The 18,384-nt window shown below is 34.9% G+C and overlaps 1 protein-coding gene across 1 annotated transcript; it reads right to left on the reverse strand.

Annotated features, from left to right (window-relative positions):
• Positions 1-15,108: 15,108 nt before the first annotated feature.
• LOC136392048 (olfactory receptor 6K6-like) lies at positions 15,109-16,068 on the reverse strand. The gene has a single exon (XM_066364044.1). The coding sequence runs from the start codon at positions 16,054-16,056 to the stop codon at positions 15,109-15,111; it is 948 nt and encodes a 315-aa protein (XP_066220141.1). The 5' UTR covers positions 16,057-16,068.
• Between the last annotated feature and the right edge of the window lie 2,316 nt (positions 16,069-18,384).

The raw sequence follows: 18,384 nt of genomic DNA on the forward strand, positions 1-18,384 counted from the left end.
TAATCTCCTAGCTAGACTCACTATAGAAAAAAGATGAAAAATTCATAGAAACAAAATTAGAAATAAAAGAGGAGAATCTACCACAGATATAATAGCATATAATAGATATATACAAAGGATTGTTGTGGAACAGTATGAAAAATTTTATGGCACCAAATTCAAAAATCTACAGGAAATGGATAAATTTCTAGAATTATACAATCTCCCTAGATTGAGTCACAAAGAAGTGGAAAGCCTAAATAGACCCATGAAGAAGGAGAAAATAGAAACAATTATCAAAAACTTCCACATAAATTAATGTCCAGGCAAGACATCCATAGAAGTGTTGGTTCTAATCCTTCTTAAAATTTCCCAAAAAATAGAATAAGAAGCAGTACTTCCTAACATATTTTATGAGGCCAACATAATTCTCATACAAAAATTTGGAAATGACATTACAATAAAATAAAACTACAAATCAATATCTCTAACTAATACAGATGCAAATATGTTAAACAAAATACTAACAAACTGAATACAACAGCACATTAAAAATATAATACATCGGAGTGACGTCACGGAAATGGCGCCATGAGCAGCGCGTCTGACAGATCTCCCCAAAATCACAACAAATTTATCAACTAGAAACAGAAAAATTTATCCTCGGAGCATTCCGGAGTTCCACACAAACTGAAAGCGAAAGGACTGTTATCACTTGAATCTGAGAGACAAGGGTGTGGAGAAAACTAACTACCGCAGGGACGTTCATTCAAGCCGCGGAGGGAGTTCGCCTGTGGTGAGTCGGCCCACACTCGGGAGCGGCGAGCAGCCGCCGGCGCGCGCCCAGTCCGGTTGCAGAGCGAGCACCGCTAACGTTCCCAGCGGCCCGCGCACTGCGGGTGAGAGTCCCCAGCCACCGGTGCCTGGAGCACCCCTTTCGCACACCCAGGGTGCCCCAATATCCTGCGCCCGGTGCGCCCTACTGGCCTGCACACCCAGGGTGCCCCATTATCCTGCGCCCCAGTGTACCCCAGCCGCCAGCGGCGGGGGTGAGCGGGAGAGGCGCCAGGGCGGTCTTCCCTACTTGGGAGATTCTCTCCGTGGGCGGGGCACCTCACCCAGCCATTCAAGCTAACAATCAAGCGTTGGGGGAGGGGCGCGCAGGCAGCCTGAAATACCTTCGGGAGCACAGCTGCGGACCCAATCACTGAAATTAGCTTAACCCATGAAATCTGCGCACCCACGGGCTCTAATTGATAAGATCTCTCTCAGTTCAGCGATACAAGACAAGAGGTGTGATATTTCTTAGTGCCTCTCGCTAAAGGGGCGGGGACAACTTCTGATTGTTAGAGCCTCCATATTCAGGGATAAACGCTAACAAGAGGGACTTGGCAGATAATAAGATCTTTACTACACTAGTTGCAAGCAGAGACTAGTGCCTCTTCTTCCCAGCCAAAACAGGCTACAAAGTGTGGAAAGCCTGGGTTGAGTGGTCCAACTGAATGCTAGGCGCTGAACAGTCACCTTGACAACAATTGACTCCCATCCCCGCCTGATTACACTGGAGGCTCTGACTGCCAGAGCCTTTCCCAAAGCCTTGCACTGAGTGGGGATAGAGTGGGGATTTCCTAGCTCTTTGAGCCTCTTACTCCCCAGGCAGAAGCAGTAGCAGCCTTATAGCTGGATCACCAGGCTGCTAATTCAGGAAGGGGGGACTAGGAGAGAGACTCCAGGAAAGCAAACTCTCTCATCGTTGGACCCTGCAAACGCCAACAAGCCTTGACTACCAGCAAGACTAAAGCCAATTATATGACATTGCCATAGAATCCCATCAACTGCAAATCCCTACCTAAGTGTGACACAGGGGCAGAGCCTGGGGTACAGAGTCACCGACCAGGAAGAGGGAGAGAAAAGAAAAAGGAAGAAGTTAACCTCTCAAAATCAAGAAAAATCCACAGACTTTACAACTTGTTCCACTAATTTTTTTTTTGCTGTTGTTTGTTTCTATCTTATTGCCTTTATTATTATTATTTCTATTTCCTCCACCTCGGTCCTTATATTCTCTGCCCATCTTATGCTTCCCTTTTCTTGAACTACACTACCCATGAGTGTTACATTTTATTTCTTATCTTCATCCTCACCCTCCTTTAAGGTTATACTCCAAAACACTTAACTCTCAATCTCTCCTCTTTTTTTTTTTTTTGTTTTGCTTTATTTTGTTTTTTGCTCTTTCTTTTTTTTTCTTCCTTCATTTTTCTCTTTTTCTTATTTTTTCCTTTCTATTCATTTTTCCTTTTCTCGTTTTACTTTTCCTCCCATTTAATCCTCAATCACGAACAAATTAGTTAATTTGGGACTCAAGGTTTTTTTTTTGGTTTTATTTTTCTTTTTCGCTTTTGTTTTTGTTTTTTTGTTTGTTTATGTTTGTGGCATTTTGGGTACTTTTTACGTTGCTTTTTAACTCACTAGCATTCCTTCCAACCCAAGGTCTCCATTGTATTTAGTCTTCGCTCCACTTAATACAACAGATTTTTACTTACTATTTTTATTTTTTTCTTTATTATACTTTTTTTTCCTCCTTTTTTCTGGTTCCCTCTTATCCCTCTCATTATATCTCTTAGTCGACCATCACTTACAAGCAAATCATCTTATGCTTGTCTAAGATTTTCTTCCTTTTTTTTTTTTTGCATTTAGTAGGTCCCTACTCACTTTTTTTGCCCCTTGAACTCTTCACCCCAAATCAGGCCCTCCATTATAGGCAGTTTTTGTTCCATTTAGCATAATATAATTCACAGGTCATCATGATATTTCCCTGAGGAGGGGAGAGGAGGGAAAGAGAAGAAAGAAAAAGGGGGGAAATAATAAATAATTACTGTTTTTTTTTGTGGGGTGTTTTACCTTTTTTGTTTTTTTTCTTTTTACTCTTTATTAATTCTAATTAGTGCTATCAACAAGACCACCCTCAGATGCCAATAAGAAAGAGGAAATCGAATATTATGGATACAAAAGAAAGAGAGGTAACACAAATAGATGTGGAAAAATCTATGTAGAAAAGACTTAACATATTGGAAGTCTTGGAGCTAAATGACAGAGAATTTAAAATAGAAATCTTAAAAATACTCAGAGATATACAAGAAAACACAGAAAGGCAATTTAGGGAGATCAGAAAACAACTCAATGAACACAAAGAATATATTACCAAGGAAATTGAAACTATAAAAACAAATCAAACAGAAATGAAAAACTCAATTCACGAGCTTAAAAACGAGGTAACAAGCTTAGCTAACAGAACAGCCCAGATAGAAGATAGGATTAGTGAAATAGAAGACAAACAACTTGAGGCACAACAGAGAGAAGAAGAAAGAGACTCAAAAATAATAAAAAACGAGAAAGCCCTACAGGAATTGTCTGACTCCATCAGAAAGAATAACATAAGAATAATAGGTATATCAGAGGGAGAAGAGAAAGAAAATGGAATGGAGAATATACTCAAACAAATAATAGACGAGAACTTCCCAAGCCTGTGGAAAGAACTAAAGCCTCAAATTCAAGAAGCAAACAGAACACCAAGTTCCTTAAACCCAACAAACCCACTCCAAGGCACATCATAATAAAGATGACACAAACTAATGACAAAGAAAAAATTCTCAAGGCAGCCAGGGAAAAGAAGAGTACAACATATAAAGGAAGGCCTATTAGATTATCATCAGATTTCTCAGCAGAAACTCTACAAGCTAGTGAGAGTGGACCCCAATATTTAAAACCCTAAAAGAGAGGAACTTTCAGCCAAGAATACTATACCCATCAAAGCTATCCTTCAAGTACGAAGGAGATATAAAAACATTCACAAATACAGAAAAGATGAGAGAATTTATCAGCAGAAAGCCCCCACTCCAGGAAATACTAAAGGGGGTTTTCCAACCAGATTCAAAGAACAAAAGAAAACAACAACACAAGTAACAGCTCCACCAAGAACACAATAAAACCAAACTTAAACTGTGACAACAAAGGAAAAAAAGGAGGAAGAGGATGGAGATTAACAGTAGCAAAGGACGATGAAGTGCAGAAATACTCATAAGATAGGGTACTACAATGAATATGGTAGGTACCCTTTTCATTACTTAATGGTAACCACCCTTGAAAAAACCACCACAAAAACACTTGACTTAAAAAAGGTAGCAACAGAGGAAAGAAGTATGGAACACAAACAAACAAAAACAAATGATAGAAAAACAAAAGAGAAGAATCAAACAAGATACAAAACTAAGAGAAAGCAATTTATAAAATGGCAGTAGGGAACCCACAAGTGTCAATAATTACACTAAATGTAAATGGATTAAACTTACCAATAAAAAGACACAGAGTAGCAGAATGGATTAAAAAAGAAAATCCAACTACATGCAGCCTACAAGAAACACATCTAAGCAACAAGGATAAAAACAAATTCAAAGTGAAAGCCTGGAAAACAATACTCCAAGCAAATAACACCCAAAAAAAAGCAGGTGTAGCAATACTCATATCTAATAATGCTGACTACAAGACAGAAAAAGTACTCAGAGACAAAAATGGTCATTTCATAATGATTAAGGGGAATTTGAATCAAGAAGACATAACAATTCTTAATATATATGCACCAAACCAAGGAGCACCAAAATATATAAGACAGCTACTTATTGACCTTAAAACAAAAACTAACAAAAATACAATCGTACTTGGAGACCTCAATACACCGCTGAAAGCTCTAGATCGGTCATCCAAACAGAGAATCAATAAAAATATAGTGGCCTTAAACGAAATACTAGAACACCTGGATATGATAGACATCTACAGGACACTTCATCCCAAAGCGACAGAGTATACATTTTTCTCGAGTGTACATGGAACATTCTCAAGAATTGACCATATGTTGGGCCACAAAGACAATATCAGCAAATTTAGAAAAATTGAAATTGTACCAAGCATATTTTCTGATCATAAAGCCTTGAAACTAGAATTCAACTGCAAAAAAGAGGGGGAAAATCCCACAAAAATGTGGAAACTAAACAACATACTTCTAAAAAATGAATGGGTCAAAGAAGAAATAAGTGCAGAGATCAAAAGATATATACAGACAAATGAAAATGAAAATACGACATATCAGAATCTCTGGGATGCAGCAAAAGCAGTAATAAGAGGAAAGTTCATATCACTTCAGGCCTATATGAACAAACAAGAGAGAGCCGAGTAAACCACTTAACTTCACACCTTAAGGAACTAGAAAAAGAAGAACAAAGACAACCCAAAACGAGCCGAAGAAAGGAGATAATAAAAATCAGAGCAGAAATAAATGAAATAGAGAACAGAAAAACTATAGAAAAAATCAAGAAAACAAGGAGCTGGTTCTTTGAAAAGATCAACAAAATCGACAAACCCTTGGCAAGACTCACCAAGGAAAAAAGGCACAGGACTCAAATAAATAAAATCCAAAATGAAAGAGGAGAGATCACCACAGACATCATAGATATACAAAGAATTATTGTAGAATACTATGAAAAATTATATGCCACCAAATACAACAATCTAGAAGAAATGGATAAATTCCTAGAACAATACAACCTTCCTAGACTGAGTCATGAAGAAGCGGAAAGCCTAAACAGACCAATCAGCAGGGAGAAAATAGAAAAAACTATTAAAAACCTCCCCAAAAATAAAAGTCCAGGCCCAGACGGTTATACTAGTGAATTCTATCAAACATTCAAAGAAGACTTGGTTCCTATTCTACTCAAAGTCTTCCAAAAAACTGAAGAAGAAGCAATACTTCTAAACACATTTTATGAGGCCAACATAACCCTCATACCAAAACCTGGCAAGGATGGCACAAAGAAAGAAAACTACAGACCAATATCTCTAATGAATACAGATGCTAAAATACTAAACAAAATACTGGCAAACCGAATACAACGACATATTAAAAAAATAATACATCATGATCAAGTGGGATTCATCCCAGAATCTCAAGGATGGTTCAACATACGTAAAACGGTTAACGTAATACACCATATCAACAAAACAAAGAACAAAAACCACATGATCTTATTAATAGACGCAGAAAAGACTTTCGATAAAATACAACACAATTTTATGTTTAAGACTCTCAACAAAATGGGTATAGAAGGAAAATATCTCAACATGATAAAGGCCATATATGATAAACCATCAGCTAACATCATATTAAACGGCATAAAACTGAGGACTTTCTATCTTAAATCAGGAACAAGACAGGGTTGTCCACTCTCTCCACTCTTATTTAACGTGGTGCTAGAAGTTCTGGCCAGAGCAATCAGACAAGACAAAGAAATAAAAGGCATCCATATCGGAAAAGAAGAAGTAAAGGTATCACTTTTTGCTGATGATATGATCCTATACATCAAAAACCCGAAGGACTCCACAAAAAGATTATTAGAAACAATAAACCAATACAGTAAGGTCGCAGGATACAAAATTAACATACAAAAGTCCATAGCCTTTCTATATGCCAACAATGAAATATTAGAAAACGAACTCAAAAAATTAATCCCCTTCACGATTGCAACAACAACAAAAAAAAATACCTAGGAATAAACATAACAAAGAATGTAAAGGACATATATAACGAAAACTACAAGGCATTATTAAGAGAAATAGAAAAAGACACAATGAGATGGAAAAATATTCCTTGTTCTTGGATAGGAAGAATAAATATAATTAAAATGGCCATATTACCCAAAGCAATATATAAATTTAATGCAATTCCCATCAAAATTCCGATAAGATTTTTTAAAGAAATGGAACAAAAAATCATCAGATTTATATGGAACTATAAAAAACCCCGAATAGCCAAAACAATCCTAAGGAAAAAGAATGAAGCTGGGGGCATTACAATACCTGACTTTAAACTATATTATAGGGCCACGATAATCAAAACAGCATGGTATTGGCAGAAAAATAGACAGACCAATGGAACAGAATAGAAAACCCAGAAATAAAACCACATATATATGGTCAAATAATCTTTGATAAAGGGGCCAACAACACACAATGGAGAAAAGAAAGCCTCTTCAACAAATGGTGTTGGGAAAACTGGAAAGCCACATGCAAAAAAATGAAACTCGACGATAGCCTGTCCCTGTGTACTAAAATTAATTCAAAATGGATCAAACACCTAAATATAAGACCTGAAACAATAAAGCAGATAGAAGAAGACATAGGTACTAAAATCATGGACCTGGGTTTTAAAGAACATTTTATGAACTTGACTCCAATGGCAAGAGAAGTGAAGGCAAAGATAAATGAATGGGACTACTTCAGAATAAAAAGTTTTTGCTCAGCAAGAGAAACTGATATCAAAATAAACGACAGCCAACTAAATGGGAAATGATATTTTCAAACAACAGCTCAGATAAGGGCCTAATATCCAAAATTTACAAAGAACTCATAAAACTCAACAACAAACAAACAAACAATCCATTAAAAAAATGGGAAGAGGACATGAACAGACACTTCTCCCAGGAAGAAATACAAATGGCCAACAGATATATGAAAAGATGCTCATCTTCATTAGTTATTAGAGAAATGCAAATCAAAACTACAATGAGATACCACCTCACCCCTGTTAGATTAGCTATTATCAACAAGACGGGTAATAGCAAATGTTGGAGAGGCTGCGGAGAAAAGGGAACTCTCATCCACTGTTGGTGGGACTGTAAAGTAGTACAACCATTATGGAGGAAAGTATGGTGTTTCCTCAAAAAACTGCAAATAGAACTACCTTAGGACCCAGCAATCCCTCTACTGGGTATATACCCCAAAACCTCAGAAACATTGATACGTAAAGACACATGTAGCCCCATGTTCATTGCAGCACTGTTCACAGTGGCCAAGACATGGAAACAACCAAAAAGCCCTTCAATAGAAGACTGGATAAAGAAGATGTGGCACATATACACTATGGAATACTACTCAGCCATAAGAAATGATGACATCAGATCATTTACAGCAAAATGGTGGGAACTTGATAACATTATACGGAGTGAAATAAGTAAATCAGAAAAAAACAAGAACTATATGATTCCATACATTGGTGGAACATAAAAACGATAATAAGAGACATGGACAAGAGTGTGGTGGTTACCAGGGGTGGGGGGAGGGAGGACATGGGAGGGAGGGAGGGAGAGAGTTAGGGGGAGGGGGAGGGGCACAGAGAACCAGATAGAGGGAGGCGGAGGATAATCTGACTTTGGGCGAGGGGTATGCAACATAATTTAATGACAAAATAACCTAGACATGTTTTCTTTGAATATATATACCCTGATTTATTAATGTCATTCCATTATCATTAATAAAAATTTATTAAAAAATATATATATAATACATCATGATCCAGTGGGATTCATTCCAGGCACAAAGGAATGGTTCAACATACATATCTTAATAATGTTATAAACCATATCAGCAATACAAAAAACAAAAATCATATGGTTTATCAATAGATGCAGAGATATATTTCATAAGATACAACATCCCTTTTTGTTTAAAACACTCAATAAAATAGGTATAGATAAAAAGACCTCAACACAATAAAGGCCATGTATTACAAACCATCAGCTAATATTATACTAAATGGTAAAACAATAAAAGCTTTTTCTCTAAAATCAGAAACAAGACAAGACAAGGCTGCCCACATTCACCATTCCTATTCAACATAGTGCTGGAAATTTTAGCCAGAGTGATCAGAAAAAATAAAAAATAAAAGGTATTCAGGTCAAAAAAAGAAAAAGTAAAGATTTTACTTTTTGCAAATGACATAATTCTGTATATAGAAAACTACAAAGACTCCACAGAAAGATGAATAGAAACAATAAACCATCACAATAAAGTCACAGGATACAGTATCAATATAGAGAAATCTTGCTTTCATATATGCAAACAATGAAACTTTAAAAAACAAACACACAAAAAATAATTCTTACAGTTACAACAAAAGAAATAAAACACATGGAAATAACAACAAATGTAAAGGATCTATATACTGAAAATGACAAAACATTATTAAAGGTAAATGAAAAAGACACAATAAAATGAAAAGGTATTCCATGTTCATTAATTGGAAGAAGCAATATAGTTAAAATGGCCATATTACCCATGCAATATACAAATTTAATGCAATTCCCATCAATATAACAATATTATTTTTTAAAGAAATGGAAGAAAACTCACCAATTTGCATGGAACTATAAAAAACCTCAAATAACAAAGCACTCCTAAGAAAAAAGAACAAGCTGGAGAAATTGCAATACCTAACTTCAAATTATACTATAGAGCCATGATAATCTAAACAGCAGGGTGGTGGCAGAAAAATAGACACTCAGACCAATGGAACAGAATAGAAAACCCAGAATTAAAACCACATATATATGGTCAAATCATCTTCAAAAAAATAAAAAGACAAAAACACACAATGGAGAAAAGAAGCCTCATCAATAAATAATGCCAGAAAAATTGAAAAGCCACATGCAAAAGAATGAAACTTGACTACAGTTTGTCCTCCTGCACAAAATCAACTTAAAATGAATCAAGGGCCTAACTATAAGATCTGAAACAATAAATTACATTGAAGAAAACATAGGTACAAAACTCATGGACCTTGGTCATAGAGAACAATTTATTGGCATTTGACCCCAAAAGCAAGGGAAATAAAGGCAAAAATAAATGAATAAGACTATATCAAACTTAAAAGCTTCTGCACAGCAAAAGAAACTGACAATAAAAGAAATAGACAGCCAATAAAATAGGAGATGATTTTTGTAAACAACAGCTCTGATAAGGGGTTAATACCAAAATATACAAAGAATTCACTAATCTCAGCAACAAACAATCCAATTAAAATTGGGAAGAGAACCTGAACAGATACTTCTCCCAAGAAGACATAAAAATGGCCAACAGATATATGAAAAAATGCTCATCTTCACTAGCTATTTGAGAAATGCAAATCAAAGCAAAAATGAGATTCCACGTCACACCTGTTAGAGTAGCTATTATCAACAAGACAGGTAATAACAAGTGTTGAAAAGGGTATGGGGAAAAAGTAACCCTTATTCGCTGTTGGTGGAGATGCACATTAATACAACCATTATGGACAAAAGTATGGTGGTTTCTCAAAAAAAAAAATATATATATATATAATGGAATACTACTCAACCATGAGAAATAATGAAATATGGTCATTTATGATAACATGGATAAACATAGAGACCATTATACTGAGTGAAATAAGTGAATCAGGAAAATCTAAAAACTGTATGATTTTGCACATAGGTGGGATACAAAGCTGAGACTCATGGACATAGGTATGAGTGCAGTGTTTACCATGGGGAGGAAGGTGTAGGGGAACAAGAAGGGGTGAAGAGTGTAAAGAGGGACAAATATAAGGTGATAAAATATGATTTGGCTTTAGGTGATGGATATACATATACAACATAATTGACTATTCAAATGATAGATTGATGTTTTTCTGAAATCCATTTACACTTATTAATCAATGTCACCATATTAAAAGTAATTTTCTAAATATAAAAAAGAAAAAATGACGATATTTACAATGACATGGATGGATCTTGTGAACATTATACAGAGTGAAATAAGTAAATAAGAAAAATCTAAGAACTGTATGATTTTACACATAGGTGGGATAAAAAACTGAGACTCATAAATATAGATAAAAGTGAAGTGGATACCAGGGATAGGAGGGTGAGGGAGAAGGTAGGGGATGGGTTTAAAAAGAAACAAATATAAGGAGATGGAAAGTGATTTGACTTTGGGAGATAGGTATAAAACATAATCAACAGTTCAAAATACTATAGAAATGTTTACCTGAAACCTATATATTCTTATTGATCAATGTCACTCTGTTAAAGTTAATTTTCTAAATAAAAATTTAAAAAAATTATGTGATGCATAGTTACATTGAAATAGTAACAGCCATAAGAAATTATGATATATTGCCATTTATATCAACATGGTTGGACATTTAGAACATTATACTAAGAGTAGTAAGTTAGGAAACGCTACGAACTATATGATTTCAAATACAATGGAATATAAAACTGAGACTCATGGGTACAGAGAAAAGTGAAGCTTATCAGAAGGAGGGGCTGAAGGAAGAGAATACAGTTGTCCCTCACCATATTGCGATTCACTTTTCACGGTCTCACTGTATTGTGGATTTTAAAATTGTATGTATCTAATTTTGTATCACGGATTTTTCACTATATTGCGGGATTTTGCGGTATATAGGTATTTTTATATATTTATTATTTTAATTATTTTTGTGGTAAAATAAGCATTTTCTAGCCTAAAAAATTGAAAATATAAAAAATACACAGGGGAACAATTGTTTTTTATTTTCTGTTGCATGAGGTTTTAGAACTGTTTCTATATTTCTGCCTCACTGATCCCAAATCTGAAATTCATTTTTTGGTGCATGCTCTAGTTTGCCTGCAATTTTAATTTCTTTTTGTTACAGTTAATGGCATGCATTGGTTTTTACATGGGTGTTAGAAGACAATGACTCTTGGATTGAACATGACCACAAGGCAATTAATGTTTTACAAACATCACTTTTACATAATTGTAGTTGTTTTTAAATATAAAAAATTATTATCTGATAAAAACAGCCTCTTATTTTGTTTTAAGATTGAATCATGGCTTTTTCGAGTAGGCGTACATGTAAGAATAGATCTAACACCTCCATTCTATATGTGGCTGTTACATACTTTAAGGTCAAAGGAGCAATATTTCATCACTTGTGACACATGCATATATTGCCTATTTTCAAGTTCCCTTTGGTGATCAAGACAAGAATTGAGCTCCTCATATTGTGTGTCATAATTGTGAGGAAATGCTTCATGACTGGACAAAAGGAAAACACAAAGGAATGCCTTTTGGTATTCCCATGGTTTGGCATGAACCTAAGGACCACAGCAGTGACTGTTATTTTTATCTGATCCATACAAAGGGCAAGAAAAAACAGCATATGATCACATATCCTAATGTTCCTTCAGCAATAAGACATATTCCACACTCTGAGACACTCCCAGTTCCAGTTTTCAATGGTTTTATTTCTTCTAAGGATAAGGAAAGTGAATATGGTGATCAAGTTTATTTTGATAAGATGCATGAGAAAATGGTTGTAGAATCTGAAGGATCTTCTTCTGATGTCAAGGAGTCAGTAACTGCTCAGCAGTTTAGCCAACCCGAATTGAATGACTTAGTAAGAATGACATAAAAATTGTCATCGACTTTTGAAGTACAAGGAGCATAACTGGATCATTTGTGTGGATCTTAAAAGGTAAATTTTCTGCTAGGACAACAAAGAGTTTTCACGAAGTATCCTTGCTTTCTATGTTTGTGGGACAGCCGAGCTTGGGAGAAACACTGGGTACAGAAGTTGTGGCCAAAACATGAAGTTCTGGAAGTAAGGATGCAAAATATTGTGAATGAACCTGTAGTTAATCGAGACAGGATCATTTTTCTTTCACTTCACATCAAACTTGGCTTAATGCAGCAGTTTGTTCAGGCTTTGAATAGAGAAAGTGAATGCTTTCAACATATTATTTCTGCTTTTCCTGCCTTTTCTTTCTAGAAGATAAAAGCAGGTGTATTCGATGGACCTCAAATTCAAACCCTCACATGTGATGAAGAATTTGCCAGAGAGATGAATAAGGAGGAGAAAGCAGCATGGTAATCTTTTGTGGCAGTTACAAAGAAATTCCTTGGCAACAAAAAAGCAAACAACTATGAACTCCTGGTTCAAAGGATGCTGTTGGCTTTTCACAACATTGGATGTAACATGAGCATTAAGATTCACTTTCTGAATAGTCACCATGATAAGTTTCCCAAAAATCTTGGAGCTGTTACGGATGAACAGACTACTGCTGGAACATCAAACGAGATTGTCCTCAACAAGTACACAAATGAAAGAGCTACAAACGCAAATTTTTGCCTGAATAGAATTTAAATAAGTTTTTAGCAAATTTTTGATTAAAATAAGTGTTTTAATATGTTCTATTTCAAAGTAGTAAACAAATTCTGATGCAATCATATCTTTTGGTGTATTAGTATATTTACTGCATTATATAAATTATTATATTTTCACAAAGATGATGCCCAAGAAGACATTCTACTTCATTATGTTAAACTAAATGTTGAAAATTTTACAATAAGATGAAAACCTAAAATCTTGAATTGCAAAGAAACTGTAGCTTACAGAGAAAAACTAATGTCAGATTTGAGATCAGCACACTCAAATTTGGTAAGAACAAGTGTTTTGTTGATGCAACAAAAATTTTGTTCTCCAGTGATATTTAATTAAAACATATTAAAAGGAACATCAAATTGAAATAATGCCTTAAAATATATATAAATAATGAAATAAATATAAGGTTGCTACTTCATGAATTTTTGCCTATTGCGGGGGTTCTGGAATCTAATCCCCACTATAGATGAGGAACCACCTTAATGTGGGACTAATAAAGGGTGACAGAAAATTTGACTTTGGGTGATGGGCACACAACACAAACAACAGTTCAAATGCTATGTAAATATTTATCTGAAATTTATCTATGCTCTTTTATTTATCATTGTTACCCTCATTAAATTTAATATTTAAATAAAACATAATAAATCTGGAATATTAAGCCCTTTCACTACTTTTTGTATAATAACTAGTAATCACATTATTCCCTAAACACTATATTTCTTTATAATTCTTCTTTGGTTCTGGTAATTGGTGTAGGTGAAAGCTATATAAAATGGGCACAAGATCATGATGAATAAGGGGCCTGGCCCTGGGAGCAGATAATATTGAGATTCTGCCCTCGACATTTAATAATTATCACTGCATACAAAGTTTTTAAAACTTTTTGTTTCATGTTTCTCTTATTAAAAAGGGGTTAATATTTATTTTAAAAGACTCTTGTAAATATAAATGAGATAAACAGTTAAGATTCTTATCATAAACTAAGACATTGTTCAAAAACCTTAGCTCTTACAAATCTCTAAAACCCCTAGGGCTAGAAATTATTCTGGTGATGTTTTAATCCACTTTTACCAAATCTGACCCATTATTAAAATTTTTTGGGGGGGGGTTTCAGAAATGTAAATGCATAAGTTATACTTTCATATTTTCTAAATTATGAATTCTGATGAATAATCAGTTCGGAGAACCACTGATGTATCAAATCACATAATTTTACAGACCATGAAATTATACAACTTAGTAGCAGGAAATATAAAATCTGGTTCTTCAACCCCCAAATCCAATAATCTTTCTATGATTTCACAATCACCTGAGGATTAGAAAATTCACAGTGGAAAGTGTCAATGACTGCTGTCACTCACCAAAGATGTATAATGTTTCATGAAACCTTTTGTAAAAAAAAAGTTTGTTGAATTTCATTTCTTGGGAAAAAAGTATGTAATTGTGGGAGACAGAGAAAGAAGTAGAAACCTCAAGTTACATCCCAGCTCTGTCACTACTAACCTATATGGCCTTAGACAAGTTGTTAAAGTTCTCTGAGCTTTAGTTTCAACACTTAAATAAAGGTGATGTGTGACCTAATTACATTAGAATATTTTAAATTTCAAGAAAATTAGTATATGTGAAACTTTAAAATAGTTAATTGTTAGAGAAACATAGTGGACAGTTATTGTTATTAATTTTATCATACCATTGGGCCTAAAATACTATAACACAGTGTATATAGGATGACTGTTGAATTGAGTTTATGGACCAATATATTGGACCACAAAAAAAAAAACAAAAAAAAAACAACAGAAGCCCAGCTGGGAGAGGGTAAGAAAGAGGCTAGCTTGTGCTACAAAATCAGGAGAACCACATACAGTGCTTCAGCTATAATACACATGTTAAGGGCATTGATGTAAACAGGCTATGCAATCACTACCGATGACCTGGATAAAGCACTTTTTCATTCTTATTTATAATAATAGAACAAATAACTCTTTCAATAGAAAAAGAGTATAATAATTAACAAGTCAAGAAACAATGAAATGACAAATTTTCAGAAAAATTTTCAGACTCTCTAGCATCTAGATCTATGTTCCAACCCTACCAGCTCTCTGGGGATAGCAGAAAAGCCTCCTAATAGAATCTTTCATGTCTTTGTTTCTAAAGCTATAGATAATGGGGTTCAGAAATGGAGCCAGAATAACAAAAGTAGCAGCAATTACTGTGTCACATAACACTGAGTAGGTGGCTGAGAATCGCAAATACATAACAGCTACACTGCCGAAAAACAGCAAAAACACAACAAGGTGGGCAGCACAGGTGGAAAAGGCCTTGCGACGACCCTCAGATGAAGGTACCTTCAGAATCACCACAATAATCTGGATGTATGATAGAGCAATGACCAAAAAAGAAGCCAAGATCTCCACTGCATGGATGGCATCCACAATGACCATCAATGATGTATCTGTGCAGGCCAGGCTCAGTACAGGTGTGAAGTCACAGAAAATCTGCTGGATCTCATTGGAGCCACAGAAAGGCAGGGTAGCAATCCACATAATCTCAGGAAGTACAAGGAGAAAGCCACAGAAGCAGGATCCAGCTGTCAGTTGAATACAAAGTTTGGAAGTCATGATAGTTGGGTAATGAAGAGGACTACAGATAGCTATGTACCTGTCAATGGCCATCACTGTCAGGACACATCCTTCAGTGATACCAAGGGAATGGAAGAAGTACATCTGCATGAGGCAGCCCGCCAGAGATATTGTCTTCTGCTCACTGACTAGGTTGGAGAGTATTTTGGGGATGGTGGTTGTCGTATACCAGATTTCCAAGAAGGAGAGGACACTGATGAAGAAATACATGGGGGTGTGTAGGACATTGTCCAGCTGGATGACAATAAATATCACTAGGTTCCCAGTTATGATAAATCCATAGATGATAATCAATGGAATAAAGAATAATATGCCACCTTCATGCAGATGCAAGAACAGAGAGAAGATAAACTCAGTGACCATTGTCTGATTTCCAGCAGCCATAAATTCTGTCACTTGTGAAAAGTAGGAAGGGACAAAGAAATATTCAAAATTGAAATGGTGATTATTCAATGAAAATTGCCTCCTTCTCCAGAAATCAGATAATTAAGCTGACTCTGGGACCCTAAACAAGCCAGTTAGAAATGTCTCTCAGCTGTACTTCTAAGGTAGAAAAAGCTAAAATATTTGCTTTTGAACCCCTAAACAAATTTTTTTAAATATCTTTAATTGATGCAAAAATAAACAACCTGACACATAAATTTAATTCTCTGGAAATATTTTCTGGAGGTCCAGTCCCTTATATATTACTTTTCTCCTCGCTCTCTGTCCTCTTATTTACTTTTTAAATGTGTATCTTTCTTTCAGCTATTCTCTCCTCTTTTTTTTAGAAAAGTCATTTTTAAAAAAATATAAAGTCACTGTCAGCAATATTCCTTCATGATACTCTTACCCATCTCATCTAGCCCTGATATCTAATCTGACACTGGCTAATATATTCATCTTTCTGTCTCTGCCTCTTTTTGTTGATTTTATTGTAACATTTCTGTTTATTAGGTAATAAATTTCCAGATGTCAAGAAATATTATTTCTTTCACTCTCCTTTTTTTTCTATAATTCCACCTTCTCCTCTTCTCTCAATGGGTGATAGTGATAGTTGTGCAGACAAAGCATCTCTCTAGAACCATTTTGAACCTAAATAGCGGCCATTGAAATCTGGACAAACATATAACTCATCCCTTGCTAAAAAAGTCACACTTTAGACCCACAGAAAAGAAATAATTCTGGGTTTAAAAAAATACTTCTATGTAACTATGGCTATCTTGGGAAGGAAGTGTCACAAAAATCAGCTGCAATACAAATTAGAACAATTTTTACTTGTTGGGGAGAAAAAAAACATTAAAAAATTTTGCCATGCTAATTAAAGTTATACTAGGATGCATTACCTCTTACCTTGATTATTTTAACATCTTTTTCAGGGGTCATCTTACCTCCAACAAGTTATTCTATGGATAAACATTCCTAAGCATGACTTTTACTGTCCTTATTTTTAAAAATATACATTTAACAGCAAAGCCCAAAGATCTTATCCTGATACTCTTTGTCTTCTTTGTCTGGTTCTTATTAAATTAAACAAAATTTGTAATGATGTTAGTGAAAGAGGATGAGGGAAAAAGAAAGAGAAGGGAACATCAGTTTGTTGCTCCACATACTTACGTATTCACTGGTTGATTCTTATATGTGCTCTAAGGCTCAAACACACCACCTTGGTATGTTAGAACAATGTTTTACCAACTGAAAGTTTCATTGATCCTTAGTGCCAGAAGTAAACATTATTTCCTCTGACCTTTGAGTGTTTTATATGTTCCTCTTTCATGATTTCTAACACGTCCTTTTTGCATTTTGAATACCTGTATATAAATAAACATAATCTCCCTCAAGTAAACTGGAAGCTCCTCAGAAGGAACCATGAAGGATAAGTTATTGAAGAGTTTCCATGTAATGGTCATGAGACTAAGCATTTTGCATATTTTATTTATTTTATTTCTACCTATGACAGATTAATATTGTTTTATAGTGTAAGGCTGGTGGTTTTGGCCATGCAGATTTGCATTGAATTCAGACCAATGGTAAAGGAACTCTGGAGCCAGAAAATGGAGGAGGAAAAATAGGAAAGATGGGCTTTCAAAAGAATGAGCAGTAGAATTTAGCAGAAAAACAGAGCCTGGAGTTCTCTGACTAGAGTGACCTGCCACTTCTTTGTGTTTTCTTTGTTGTCTTTTCTCAGCCTAAGTACCAGAGAATAGACATGCTAATTAGTCATTATGGAAGAGAGGTCAACAAAGCAGGAGGCTATGGAGGCTAAGAGAAAATGGATGAAAAAGCTCTGTGCTAAGGTCCCCTAAATGGTAAATAGAGTGGCTACTTTGTTGCTCTGGGTGAGACCTTCTTTCTTACTAGTAAGGCTGAATTATTATTCATCATTCATATATTTATTAAATTAACATTCATATGCTGAATGATTCTGCTCTGTGTCAAACACTGCCATAAATTCAAGGGCTATATAAAGTTGAATAAAACATTATTCTTGCTTCTGAAAAAACATTTAAAAAAATTTTAGAATGACAGATAATAAACATTGACATGGAATTTAGCCTACAAATATTCCTTGTCTAGTAAAGAGAAACTTGAATTAGATTTAATCTTGGAACAAAAATATTAAATTTTTTTGTGACAATTTACATATGCACAATTCTTTGAGATTCAACAAAGTTTTAGTGTTGGGAAGACCATAGATAATATCAGTATCTTCATCTGTTAACTGAACTATAT

This window comes from Saccopteryx leptura, chromosome 2 (genome assembly GCF_036850995.1).
Source record: "Saccopteryx leptura isolate mSacLep1 chromosome 2, mSacLep1_pri_phased_curated, whole genome shotgun sequence".
Taxonomy (NCBI): domain Eukaryota; kingdom Metazoa; phylum Chordata; class Mammalia; order Chiroptera; family Emballonuridae; genus Saccopteryx; species Saccopteryx leptura.